General features: G+C 45.5%; 1 protein-coding gene across 1 annotated transcript in view; it reads left to right on the top strand.

Annotated features, from left to right (window-relative positions):
• The first annotated feature begins 6 nt into the window (after positions 1–6).
• The window catches only part of UBP1 (upstream binding protein 1), a 48,240-nt gene continuing 33,857 nt past the window's right edge, over positions 7–14,389 (top strand). Inside the window, exon 1 of the mRNA XM_006171960.3 lies at positions 7–300. Within this exon, the coding sequence (XP_006172022.1) occupies positions 188–300 (113 nt within the window). The 5' untranslated portion in view covers positions 7–187. The remainder of the gene's footprint in view (positions 301–14,389) is intronic.

The raw sequence follows: 14,389 nt of genomic DNA, 5'->3' as shown, positions 1-14,389 counted from the left end.
CTCGCCGGGCTCGCCGTGCCCTGCCAGCGGGGCCCTGGCTGCTCTCGTCCGGGCCACCGCTGGTGACCACTCGCCGCGCTGTCGGAGGCTTCACCCGCGCCCTCCTCCAGGACGCGCCCGCGGAGCTCCGGCCCTTTCGCCTCGGACGCGGAGGCCGCACTGCGCGGGGCGGCGGCGAGGCCGGAAGATGGCCTGGGTGCTCAAGATGGACGAGGTGATCGAGTCCGGGCTGGTGCACGACTTCGACGCCAGCCTCTCGGGCATCGGGCAGGAGCTGGGCGCCGGCGCTTACAGCATGAGGTACGGGGCACTCGGGGCGGGCCACAGCCTCTGTTGCTTTGGAGAAGGCCTGCACCGCCTTGGGTCTCTGCCCGGCGCGACTGCTCCCAGCGGTGCGTGGGCCTCCCCGGCGGAGGTCGGGGGCTGCCGCGTGGCCGTCGGGGCCATGGAGCCCTGTAGGCTCTGCTCACTTCGGTGTCTGGAGGGCCGGGGAGGGCAGCCCGGCAAGCTTGGGCTCGGGAACCGCTCCTGAAGCTTCATTCTTGTAGAAAACACGCTTGGCCGTTCTGATGGCTTAGGTTGGTGGGGGAAGGGGTCCCCCGCCCCCTTACAAGTGCTTTGCAAGCCTTTTAGAGCCAGGATGCATCGTTGGAAGAGGCAGCGTTCACACTGGGAAGATCCTCTCGAACGCTTTGCTCTCCGTTCCTACTGCAGTGCCTTACACTGTTGTCTTTCCTGGTGGCAAATTTTAATCACTTGACATTAGAGTCGTAGGTTATTGTCTCGGAAGTGAAAAGGTAGGAGCTGGGGAGGAAAAAGCCTGTTGACTTTGTTTTCTTGATCGCCTCCAAGTTTCTCGTACAGGGGACTGCCCGTTCTCAGGCTGGTTCCTCTTAGAGAGGGCTTTAACGTGCTGTGATTGCACCACGAACAATAGTTTAGTCTCCCCTGTCTGCACGAGTAGCTGTCCGCGTTCGGTTTTGAGAGGTTGAAACAGATCTGAGCTTAGTCTCTGCCCTACAGACTGAAACTGAAATATATATATACACACACACATATATAATGTATGTTTTAACTGTTTACAGTTTAGAAGCTTTTTTATTTATTTATTTTTAGCGGCCTTACTGAACTAGAAAAAGGTCACCTAATTAGTAAAGCCTGAAATTCAGCCGTCTGGCTGCCTTTCCTTGGTGCGAATGGAGTGTAGCTTTCCGATGGGTAGAGACCTGCCTGCCGTCTTTGAAGCGCTCCATAGTTCCTCTGTATTTTCATTACATGGCACTGTGGCTCCAGGGTAGGACAGGAAGCCGGAGTGTCCTGAAGAAGGAAGGCTTCTGGGACAGAGTGGGCTTGGAATAGTGGGAGCTAGCCCCTTGTAGTACTTTGGCTTTTAAATCTTAGTAAGTCTGAGCTGTAGAGAATTCAGGCGGAGTCGATTCTTGGAGTGTAGACGCGAGTGGTGGTAAAGCCCAGGCCGGGAGTCCAGCCATGAGCGCCTGGCGCTGCTCTGGTTTCTGCTGGTCTCTCTGAACTTGGCACCTCCTTTCTGTGCGGTTGTGTAACTTGAGGGCTCTAGAGGAGGTGGCTTATTTTCTCCAGCAACTGTGTCAGTGGTTGAGGAAATCGAACTACTGAAAATCGGGGGGTCACCCCAGAGGGGAATGCTAGAAGCAGTGAGCACCTCCCTGCTGTTTCCCACCCCAAGGCCTTGTTGTCGCTGAAACCCTGAGCTCGCTGTCAAGGCAGAAGTGGCCACGTGAACCGGTTCACTGTGCCTGGCTCATCCTTTGCTTGTCATGATGGATGAAATGAACGCTGGCTGCTGGAAAGGTCGCTTGAGGGTTATTTTGAACTTTAATTTTTTTTTTAAGAATTTTTATTTATTGTTACTACTTTTTAAAAATCTTTTTTATTTGTTTATTTTTTGAAGTTGACCAGAGAGAAACAGGGAGAGAAGGAAAGTGAGAAAGCAAGCTTCCAGGTCAGCCATGTGGGAGTCCAGCCGCTTTAACCACCACATCACCTGCCGGCCCCTGAGCTTTAATTTTTTTTTTGTAGGGTTTTTGAACCAGGCTTTGTTTTAGGGATTGAGCAGTGTTCATGTTTCTGGTTTATTTCTGTGAAAAGGAAATAAAATCTTGACCACATTAAACCTGTCTTTGACCTTGATCTTCAGGTAATGACATCTCTGTAATTCTGTGTCATCTACCACACTCCTCAGAGGGAGACGTTCCCTTGGCTGTGTTTGTTTTATTTCATCTGAATTTTCAAGTTAATTTTGAAGGCAAATGCTATTTTTAAGGAACTTGTTTACTTTTTCATAGTTGAATCCTTAAAATCTAGTAGGAGCTGAGAGTACTTACCTCTTACACATTGAATGCCCTTTACTTGAAATTTTAGGGAACTCTAAAATTGCCTTGATACAGCAGGGAAAGTCTGAAGAGACGTCCTTGGCTCACACTTACCACACCTGGCCCTGGAGCCCTGGCAGAGGTGGATCTGGAGCCAACAGTCTTCATTCTCTGGGCTTTGGGTCCCTTCTTCTGTTGTCACGTGGAAGTGAAGACTTGTCTTTCTCTTTTATTTGTTATTTCTTAAGTTCAGGAAGTAAATGTGAGATTTGGGGGGAAATGATAGACATACACTTGGTAGGCGGTTTTCCATTTTTCTTTCAGTGTAATATGTTTATTGTATTTGCTTTTTTGATGCTAAAAACAAGAGATATTGGGACCAGCAGATGGCATAATCGCTATGTCGCTGACCTCCCACGTGGTAGACTGTGGTTTGAACTCCTAAACCAGCAGCTTAAAACTCAGGCCAGGGGACCGGCGGTGGGCGTAATGGCTATGGCACTGGACTCTCATGTAGTCAACCATGGTTCAAGTCCCAGACTCGGTGGCTTAAACTCACGCTGGGTGTCTGTACCCAAGATCCCAGGAGGAGAAGGGATTGCAGTGTGGCCATTCCCCCTGAGGGGAGATTTTTCGCTTTCTTTCTCCCTGGCAAATGCACCTGCAATGATCCCAAGATCCCAAGAGGAGAGAGGAGGAGAAGGGGCTGTGTCTAGCCATAGCCCTTGGCAGGGCCATTTCTCACTTTTTGTCTCTGTGAGTGTTTCTGTCTGTCTAGCTAGCACGTGCGCCCTCTAGCATCTCAAAAAAAAAAGATTTATAAAAAAGAGAGATGAAGACCTTTTTATAGGTATGGTTTCTTGGGCTAGCTGGAAAGTAAGAAATGGTGTTTTCCCGTGGTCTGACTTAAGCACATTTACACTAAACCGTGTAGGCTGGTAGCACTAGGGATATCTCGAGGGTAATACCGGATACCGACTTTGCTCCTCACCCCTTCTCCTGTTCTCATTCCTGCGCGTGAGTCCTCAGCGTGCTCTTGTGTGCACCTGTGAGACGTGAACTGCTGCAGGTTCCGTTTGAAAGGAGGTTGGGCGTAAATGTTTCTGAAAATCTTGGTTACAGTATTAGGCTTCTAGGAATGAATGAAGAGACCTTAGAGCCCTTCTAGACAGATCTTTTCCTTATAAATGTGTAAACTGAGGCTCGTGGATGTTAAAGCGATCGGCCCATCCAGCCAGTGTCACCACCAGACGAAGGCTCCTTTTTCTCCACCCCCCGAGTGATGGCTGAAACTCATTGTAACTTGAAATCTGGGCCATTCTTGTTTGGTGAATTATGGATCATGACTTTGGACTCAAATGACTTAAAAAAATAAACCTCATTAAAACTCTCAAGAGTTTTTAAGACCAACTGCTAATTTTCTTTCTAGCTCCCTGTTCACATGAAATTAGTCTGTAGGAAGTTAATTTTCAGGATTTGGGGTCAATATTGAACTGTGTTTTTGAAGATAGTAGGGAATGGCTTCTTTAGCTTACTCTACTAAAAACTTTAATATACTGGGGACCAGCAGGTGGCATGGTGGCTAAGGCAGTGGACACTCCCACGTGGTCCACCATGGGCTGAGTCCTGGACCTGGTGGCTTGCTTTCTCACTTTCCATCTCTCTCTCGCCAAATTACAATACATGAATGAATTAATAAAAATTAAATAATTCTTTGGAAAAAAATTGATGTACCTTATAGAAGGCATTGATTTTGCCCTGTTTGTTGAACTTCACTGTGAGAATTAATTAGTTAATTAATTAATTATAGTTTGCTATAGGGTGCATGCGCTTGCTAGAGACAGAGAGAGGAATAGTGAGAAAGCACTCCCTCAGGGGCATGGCCATACCACACTCCTTTCTTCTCCATTCTCCTCTTGGGATTTTGGGCATGCAGGCACACGCGCCCAGTGTGAGTTTAATCCACCAGGTCCGGGACTCGAACCGCGGTTGACTACATGGGAGTGCAGTGACATAGCCATTACGCTAACTGCTGGTCCCATATAGATCTGTTTTTTTAAACAAAAGATATTATTGTACAAATTTTGAAGTGAGAGTAACATCCATAATTTACAGATAATTTGCTGAATCAAAGCTACTTTGAGGCAAAGACAAATTTTCTGTATTGACTGAAAAGTTAAAATGTCAGTTTACAGACCTGATGAGATAACAAGAACATTTCAAGCTAGGGCAGTGCTAAAGGCAAAGACAAATTTTCTGTATTGACTGAAAAGTTAAAATGTCAGTTTACAGACCTGATGAGATAACAACATTTCAAGCTAGGCCAGTGCTAAATTGGTAAAACATTAGTAAGAATAGGATTATTTTGTAGCTAATGATAGCTGATTTTCTTTTGGTCTTAGGGTAAAACACACTGTCCTGGAGTAGGCAATGAGTATAGAAAAAAAATTTTTTTTTAAGAATTATTTATTGGGAACCAGCAGTTAGCGTAATGGCTATGTCGCTGGACTCCCACGTAGTCGACCGCAGTTCGTGTCCCGGACCTGGTGGCTTAAAACTCACGCCGGGCGCGTGTGCGTGCGTGCCCAAGATCCCGAGAGGAGAATGGAGGAGAAGGGATTGCGGCGTGACCATCCCCCCGGGGGGTGATTTCTCGCTTTCTGTCTCTATGTCTCTCTCTGTCTGTCTGGCGAGCGCACGCGCCCTACAGTGAAAATCTCTCCAAAAAAAAAAAAAGTAAAAAAAGAATTATTTATTTAATTCCATTTGTTATTATTTTTATAAAAGTTTTAGCGCCAAAGTTAACTCATACTTTAATTCCAAAGTTCATATGTGTTTTCACCCAGTTTCTCTTACATACATAACCAGGGTACTGCTCTTAAAACTGTAAAATTATTCTTGATGCAGTATTATTATCTAAAATATAAAGTCTACTTGAATTTCAATTTTTCCTCTGTTGTCCTGTTTCTTATCCTGGTTCCAATTCAGGATCTTTTCTCTGGTGACAACTTCTTAGTTTTTCCTTCTTTTATTTATACTTTTGACACTTTTAATGTATAGTTACCAGAACTTCCGAAATTTGTAAATTGATTTGGAAACAAAATTGCATTATACTTGGAAATACTATTGGGTTATCAGGAAAATCACGACATGTTTTTCTATGTAAAAACGCATCATGGCTTTCCCAGCGACCTAATGTGAATCCTTTAAAGGGTCTTTGTCATTTTAGCAATGATTCTGAGTAGGACCACTGCGTTTACATTTACAGATTACGTTGTCTCAGTTCATCTGGTTAGAATAAGATGCTGTTTTGTAGTCACTTCATAATAAAATATTAAGATACATACACACACACATTTATTTATTTTTTAGAGAGGTTATTGCTGTAGGGTATGTGTGCTCACCGGGGAGAGAGAGAGACAGAAAGGGAGAAATCACCCCCTGGGGGGCTAGCGTCGCAGTCCCTTCTCCTGTCTCCTCTCGGGATTTTGGGCATGTCCAAGACTTGAACTGCAGTCAACCACGTGGGACTCCAGCAGCGTAACTATTAGGCCATCCGCTGGCCCTTCAAAAATATTTTAAATATTTATTTATTTAAAATAACTAAAAACCATTGTGTATTATTATACATATTTTCTATTAAAAAACTTTTTCAAAGCAACATAGCAAGAGGAGTGGTATTTGTGTGTGTGTGTGTGTGTGTGTGTGTGTGTGTATCAAATGTCTGGTTTAGTAAAAGGTAGATTCTCACATCTACTATTAGAACATGTTTGGGTCGACATAAGTGAAGAAAATCAGCCTCAGGTAGGTAACTGGTTAGAAAAAGGCTATATTAACTGCCCTTTCAGATAATGGTAGCTCTCCCTCTGATAGTGTATCAGCGCTTGACAGTTGTTAATTTTTTTGTTTTGTTTTTAAATGGTAATTTCTGGTTTACACAGTCATTGTGCTCTTCAGCGGTAGTTTATTTCATTTATTTATTTTTATTTAATTGGCAGGGATGGGACCAGTCATTCGCATTGTGGTTAAGGTTCTGGATTTCCATATAGCTGACCATGGTTCAAGTCTGGATTCAGCAGCTTGAAAATCATGCTGAGTGCATGTGTGTGCACCCAGAATCCCAAGAGGAATTGAGGTGGGATTGCCGCGGGGCCTTCCCACCAGAGGATGACTTCTTTCTCTCTCGCTCTCTTTCTCTCTAGAGTATGCATGCGCCCTATGGCAAAAACCTAGGGAAAACAAACAAACAAAATGCTAGGCACAGGTGTGTATGTGCCCAAAATCTGAAGTGAAGGATGGAGGAGAAAGGATTACTGCATGGCCGTCTTCCTCAGGGGATGAGTTCTCACGTCCCCCTTCTCTCTCTCTGCCTGGCAAGCACACCTGTCCAGTAGCAAAAACTTTAAAAAAGAAAGAAAGAAAGAAAGATGCAGGGGATATGTGCGCTCACTGGAGAGAGACAGGGAGAAAGCATCCTCCCTACACCCTCTACCCTGGGAATATAGGAACCCATAGTCCCTTCTGTTACATTGCTCCATCCTGTTGGGATTTTGGGGGGCACATGGATGCACCTAGTGTTTTTCAGGCTGCCAGTGGCTAGGATTCAAACCTGTGGTTGGCCATGTGGGATCTGCGTCCCTTAACCACTAGGCTATGAAGCTGGTCCCAGGTGCTAGTTTCTTAAAGCGTGGTTGCGGTGTGGAATCTGAAGCTGTACCTGTGTAGTTTCCTTGCTCTGTTACATTAGAATGGAGAATGATGTTCCTTAACACGGCCACCTTCTCACTAGAGAAAGCCATGGCGTGGGCTGGGAGTTTGTCAAAGGCAACACATATCCGTTGTTATCCTCGAAGTGACAGGCTGATTTTGAGGAAGTTTCTGTCAAGTACCCAGGTCTCTCTCTCTCTCTTTTTTGTAAATGTTTTATTTACCTTTGTTTGTTTATTTATTTTAATTTTGACCAGAGAGGGACAGAGTGAGAGAAAGTGAGAAAGCAAGCTGCCAGGTCTGGGACTTGAACCATGGTGGGCCAGGTGGGAATCGAGTGCCCGTAAATACCTCGCCACCTCCCTACCCCATCTTTTTTTTTTATTTTTTTATTTTTAAGAGAGATTTTTGCTATACAGGGTGTGTGCCCACTGGAGAGACAGAAAAAGACAGACAGAAATTGAGAAATCACTCCCCAGGGGGAATGGCCACATTGCAGTCCCCTCTCCTCCATTCTCCTCCTGGGATTTTGGGCAGGCACACGCGCTCCTAACATGAGTTTCAAGCTGCTGGGTCTGGGACTTGAACTGCGGTGGGCCATGTGAGAGTCCAGTGATGTAACCACTGCACCTCTGCTGGTCCCAACTACCCAGGTCTTAACAATACTTTTTCTTTAAAGTGAAAATGATGTTCTATTAAAAAAAAAATTGCTAGATCAGCTGACAGATGCAGCATTGGTTAAGAGCTTCTTCTCCAGCCAGTCACTGCGTTGAGATATGCAGTAGAAATATATTCTGCCTATCTAAGGACCAGTGTGTGATAAAATGAATACTCTGCAGTGTCAGTAGTTGGCATTCCTGAAGAAGACAGTGACTGCTAGTATGCTCTGGTGCCCCTACTCGATTGATGGCAGGGCACCAGCAGGTACAGCAGCTGGCTTTTGAGGCAGATGCTTTAGTGTTTGTTACTCTGAAAATGGTCTTGGCCTCCTCAGCCTTCTGAAAGAGTCTTGGGTACCCCAGGATTTTACAGCTCCTGATTGGAGAACCTCTGACTCGTTATATATAGAATTTAGACTCAAAATGTGTTCTTCCAAGTTTATAAACGAACCATTATTAGAACTCAGAGAAGTTAATTAGCTGGCTCAGTCATTTCAGCAGGGCTGGGATCTGCAGCCCCAGAACTGGGGTTTGACCTCTCCTCTTTCACTGCACCTGCAGTCACTGGGAAGTCTTCTCGCTGTCGTAGAGTGGGGTCTTTCTGCATAGAAAAGTTAGTCTGGGATGCTGTTTTTATTATTGCTTATTGTCATATCTTCTTTTTTCCTCCAGAATCTTGTGTAACTTTTAGTTCTGATAATTTATAGAAGCTCAGATTTTTATGTAGCTAGACTGTATATTTTAAAAATGAATTATCTTGGAGCTGGTAGTTGGAGGTTAAGGCACTGGACCCCACAGGGCCAGCCACACAGGTTTGAGTCCTGGAACTGGAAGTTTGAGACTAACTCTGTTTGAGTCCTGGAACTGGAAGTTTGAAACTAACTCTGGGTACATGTGCATGTGTGCATGCCCAAAATCCCAAGAGGAGAGTGGCGAAGAAGGGATTACAGTGTGGTCATCCTCCCTTGGGGGGTTATTTCTCGCTTTCCCTCTCTCTGGCAATCACACACACACCCTATAACTAATAAATAAATGATAGATAGATAGATAGATAGTTTCTTTTGCATAATTCTTACATCTCCTTGCCTTTGTGGACTGGCTAGGGCCTCAGTGCAGTCTTAGGTGGAAGTGCTAAGAGGTTGGATCTTGAGTCTTCTTACTGATTTTGGAGGGATTGCTCCCAGAGTTTCACAAATAGGTTTCTCTATTCTAGATGAGTTTGGCCCTTAATTTGTGTGTGTGTGTGTGTTTGTGTGTGTGTGTGTTTGTGTGTGTGTGTGTACCCTCTACATGGGAGTCCAGCGACATAGCCATTGCACCAACTGCTGGTCCCTAAATTGTAATTTTTGCTATACACTTTTTATGTGTGTTCACTGGAGACAGAGGGAGAGAGAAAGTGAGAGAGCACCCCTCAGTGGGGATGACCATGCTGCAGTTCCTTGTCCATTCTCCCCCTTGGGATTTTGGTCATGCCTGCATATGTGCTCGACATGTTTTTCAAGCCGCTGGCCCAAGATTCGAACTGCATCGTCGGCCACTTGGGATCTAGCCACCTCAGCTATCACACGACTGGCTGGCCCCACTCTTCACGTCTGTCTGAGCTGCTGTTAAACTCACTCAGTTTAGAAGTTCTGTTTGTTCCCTTTCAGTTTTGTAAGACCTTGAAATTTCCTGTTCCTTGCAAATCTTTTCAGATTTTGTCTTTTATTTCTTTAAATCTGGTGAGGACAGTTTTGTAATTTGGGTCTGATAATCACAGCTTCTGAAGTCTCTGGTGGTCTGGGTCAGTCTGTGGCCAATCAGGGAGCTAGAAATCACCTCGGGTGTTTCAGGTGACGATTCCGTGAAGTAACTGACGGCAAAGGTGCTGGAAGGGCGGTCGTGTCACCTGGTTAGTGTGGGTTTTTCCTTTCTTACTCTTAATTTCCCACCTGTGCTTCCCTTTGGAGCAGCCTCACCAGACTCCAGCCAGAAGTCTTCTCTGTGGTTCTCAGGCCTCTAGCCTTCTGCAGCAGAGGCAGACAGGAGCTGAATACCAGCAGAATCTGGAACTGGGCATATGCCATCTGGTGTTTTTGCTGCTGGTTCATGTTCCTAGAGTCTTGTTTGTCCTTTTAGGCCTGGTTATTTTGGGGTACTGGCATTTCAAAATTATTTGGAATAACTTGATACCTGAGGTTTTTCAACCTGTTCATCGGACCCCTCGGAGTCCTACCTGTCTGGGGTCACCGTAATCTGAATTTCGTAGCTCCCTGGACCACACCAGAGAAGATATTTGGTGAGGGAAGTCCATGCAAAAGTGTACTCCCTTCTACTTCAATCTAGTGCTTTCCATCTGGTTTAACGTGTGGTGTGTGTGGTGAGTGTATCCCAGACCGAAGAGCCTGCGGAAACTGCAGCACACTCCGCCCTCCTTCCCGCAGCTGGAGTGGGTGTCCTGGGCACCACCGTCTGAGTGCTAGGCTTGCTTTGAGATACTGCTTCCTTAGATTTCAGCCTACTTCCTTACTGTTAGCTGTCGTTACTTTTTAAGTACTATGTTGCAGGATATTGTAGCTTTGTTGTCTTCTTGGTCTGGTGGGCGTGGAAATGAGTTAGAGCTCTGAGTTAGAGCTCGGTCTGAATGAGCCATTTCTAAGCATTCAGTTCTCTGTGTTATTAACATCCTGGTTTCTTTCTTGTTTCTTGAGTTCTGTAGACTTTTCATTTAGCTTCCAAATATGCAGGGTCTTCAGAAAGTTTGTGGTATGGCCAGCCTGTGGTCATGGTGGTGAAGGCGGCTGGATCCCACATGGCCAGTGGTATGGTTCATTTCGAGCCCCAGAGGCCTGAAAGACAGAGTAAATATGGAAGCGTGTGTGCCCAAAATGTGGGCAGCAGGGAGGAATGGAGAAGGGATTGTGGTGTAGTCATGCCCCGTGGAGGTTCTTTCTCACCCCCCAAACCAGCAAGTGTTTGCGCACCATACGGCAAACATACTTTTGCATAAAAATAAACACATACTTAATTTTTTTATTACTTTTTTTAAGGGCTGGGCTGTGCCCTAGTGGATAAGGGAGCCAGATTCCACATGGCCAGCTGATGGATTTGACACACCAGCCCCCAGTGGCTTGAAAATAATGCAGGCGCAGGATGGTGAATCGGAGGAGAAGGGATTGCAGTGTGATACTGCCCAGTTGGGGAGTGTTTTCTGCCTCTCTTCCTCTCTCTCTGTTTGTCACTCTCTCTATATCTCTGGGGAAAAAAAATAACAAAATTTGTTTACATTCATTTCTTTCACGAGCATGCTTGTATGCACTGAAAAAAAAAAAAAAAAAGCACTGTCAACTGGGACTTGCTGCCATAAACCGCCCCAGCCAGCCCTGGATCATGGGCACGTACACGCCTGGGATACTTGGAGGTCTCTGGATGGGAACCCGGGACCTTCCCATGTATACTGGCCTAGCACAGCATTGCAGGTTACCGCTGTGCCGCCATCCTGCCCAGAACTTGTACAATTCCACTTTTCCACACATAAAGTCCTTCCACATGTTTTGCCTGTCTTGCCATTAAGAAAAATTCAAATTTTAATGGTTTTTGAAAACTAATAAGTTAATATAGTTACATTCAAAAGTTATAAAAGGTTAGGGCGATACCAGTTAGTAGATACAAAATTACAGTTAGGAGGAATAAATTGTAGGTTTCTGTAGCACAGTAGGCTAAGTGTAATTAACCGTAATTCGGTAATTTGTTGTATACTTCAAGTAGCAAGAGGAGAGGATTTTGAATGTTTCTAGCAAACAATGATAACATTTTTGAGATGATGGGTATGCTTATTACCCTAATAAAATCATTTACACATTACATTCTAGCATCAGAAAACAGACTGTACCTGTAAATATGTACAATTATTGTGTCAATTAAAAAGAATATTTTTTAAACTTAGAAAAGCTATCTGAGGGACCAGCAGTTAGCGTAATGGCTGTGTCACTGGACTCACGCGTAGTTGACCATGGTTCGAGTCCCAGACCTGGTGGCTTAAAACTCATGCCGTGTGTGTGTGCGTGCGTGCCCAAGATCCCAGAGGAGAATGGAGGAGAAGGGATTGTGGAGTGGCCATTCCCCTTGGGGACGATTTCTCACTTTCTGTCTCTCTGTCTCTCTCTGTCTTTCTGGTGAGTTCATGCACCCTATAGCAAAAACTTCTCCAAAAAAAAAGAAACTAATATGGGAATATTATCAACTAACTAAAGTAAGAACACGTTCAATTAATCACATCCTTATCTTAGAAAAGAGGTATTAAGCATTCATGTCGTAAGTTTGTTTACAAACATCTAGTATGCTATGAATTTCAGCGTTTGACCTATTTTTCAGAGATTTCTACTGCACCTCTTAAAATGTTCTTCATATCTATTAAATGGATAAATTAAAACATCTGTATTTCTTAAGCAGCTGGTATCTTATTATAAAGAGAGGTACAGGAATCTCTAGGTCCAGAGTACAAAGTCGTCATAATTGCCTCTTGTCCTCCGCTGAAAATGGCAGATTCTTCCCGGGGCCGGCCTCATAGTGACTCCTACGGACCGCAGACAATGTGAACATCTGGATGCCCCGCCCCACATGGCGCTGCTGAGATCTCTGTGAAATGCACAGAGACTGAGGCAGCAGAGATGGGGGCACCACACCAAGCCCTCCATAATTGATTCTTTTTAGTTTATTTACTTATTTGTTCTGAGTAGAGACAGGCACCCCTAACTGGGTCCCCACAGCACAATCCAGCCTCCATTTTCAGCCGACCCAGATCCTGGGCGCACTTGCCTGTTCCTGGCACGCTCAGGGAAGTCTTGGGATGCAAACCCAGGACCTCTCTCATGTGGGTCCGGTTACATTGCCACTGTACTACCACCTGGTCCCAGTTATAATTGTTTATTAATGCTTGCATTAGTTTATCGATTCACGAAATACTTGTACTCCCTTGTGCTAGATGTTGGGGGTCAGTAATAAATTTGGGGGATGGTTATGTACTTATAGGGGATACAAACTTTCGGGTTTTCTTTGTTTTTGGATTTTTGCTGTAGGATGTGTGTACTTGCCAGAAAAAGAGAAAGTAAGAAATCATCCCCCAAGGGGAAGGCCATGCTGAAATCCATCCTCCATTCTCCTGAAATTTGGGGCACACATGCACATGCTCTTAGGTTTTTGCCATGGAACAAATGAGCTTGATGGAAGTGAGAAGCCCCTAGGAGGATGGCTAGGCCTCAGTCGCTTCTCCTCCATTTTCCTGGGATTTTGAGCATGCATGCACACAAGCCTAGTGTGAATTTCAAGTTGCCAGGTCCAGGACTTGAACCGTGACTGGCCTTGTGTGAGCCCAATGCCTTAGCCATCATACCACCTCCTGGCCCCGTACTTTTTTTTTTTCCCCTAAAGTTTACCTTTTTTCCTCTTCCATGAGAGAGAGGCAGGGATAGGCAGAGGCCGGTGCTCCCAGTAGTCTTCACGCTGTCATCCACCCCCAGCGTCAGCCAGCCAGGACCACTGGCACACACCTTCACACGTGTGCATACCAGGGATGCCTTGGGGATGCGAACCTGGGACTGACTCCTGCGGCTTCAGTACCGCAGTGGATCTCTGGGTTACTACTGGGTCACTGAGGATGGCCCATGGAGGACGCAAGCTTAAGCCATGTGTGTTTGTCAGAAAATGGCAGGACCATGGTAGAGCCTGGGGAGGGAAACGCAGTGTGTGGCTAGGGAGGACCGCAGTGTCAGATCCCTACTGAGAAGGGGACATTTCAGGAAAGTGAACCTTCAGGAACCCAGTAAAGTAGAGCCAGTGCCAAAAGCCCTGGAAAAGGAGTGTAAGGTTATGGCTGGAGTAGGGGGAGTAAGGCTGAGCAGCAGTCAGGTGGCAGGCGGGGAGTCACCATGGCCTGGTGGTTAAGGAAGCCAGATCCTACATGGTCGACTGTGTTTTTGAGTACAGGACCCGTTGGCTTAAGAAATACACAGGGCTGGTGTGTCCGCCCAAAATTCTGAAAAGAGGGAGAGATGGAGGAGAAGGGATTACAGTGTAACCGTTCCCCATGGTGGATACTTTCTCTTGTGTTCTGTCTGTCTTTCTGGTGAGTGCAGGAGCCCTCTGGCAATTAAAATATAAAAAAATAATTAATAAAAAAGGGCCTGCAGGTGTCATAGTGGTTAAGGTGCTGGACTCCCGCAAGGCCGCGGTTTGAGTCCTGGACCTGGCAGCTTTCTCACTTAACCTCTCTCTCTGGTCAAATTACAAAAATAATGATGAATAAAATTAAATATAATAATTCTTAAAAAAACAGCAACAAAAGAAAAATGAGAAGGTGTAAGGAACAGATTGGGATAGACTTGTAGAATTTCCCATCTAACCCCTGGTTGAAAGTGAGCTGATGTAGTGGGAAGAGTTCAGAGCAGTGCAATAACCTGACTTCTGTTTGAAAAGGATCACTGGTTGCTGCATGGATTAGAATACATTTTCTCAGGGACCAGCAGTTAGCGCAATGGCTATGTCGCTGGGTTCCCACGTAGTCGACCACAGTTCGAGTCCCGGACCTGGTGGCTTAAACTCATGCCAGGTGCGTGTGCGTGCGTGCCCAAGATCCCGAGAGGAGAATGAAGGAGAAGGGATTGCGGCATGGCCATCCCCTCTAGGGGGTGATTT

This window comes from Tupaia chinensis, unplaced genomic scaffold (genome assembly GCF_000334495.1).
Source record: "Tupaia chinensis unplaced genomic scaffold, TupChi_1.0 Scaffold150166_1, whole genome shotgun sequence".
NCBI lineage: Eukaryota > Metazoa > Chordata > Mammalia > Scandentia > Tupaiidae > Tupaia > Tupaia belangeri.
This window is presented reverse-complemented; position numbering and strand designations above follow the sequence as displayed.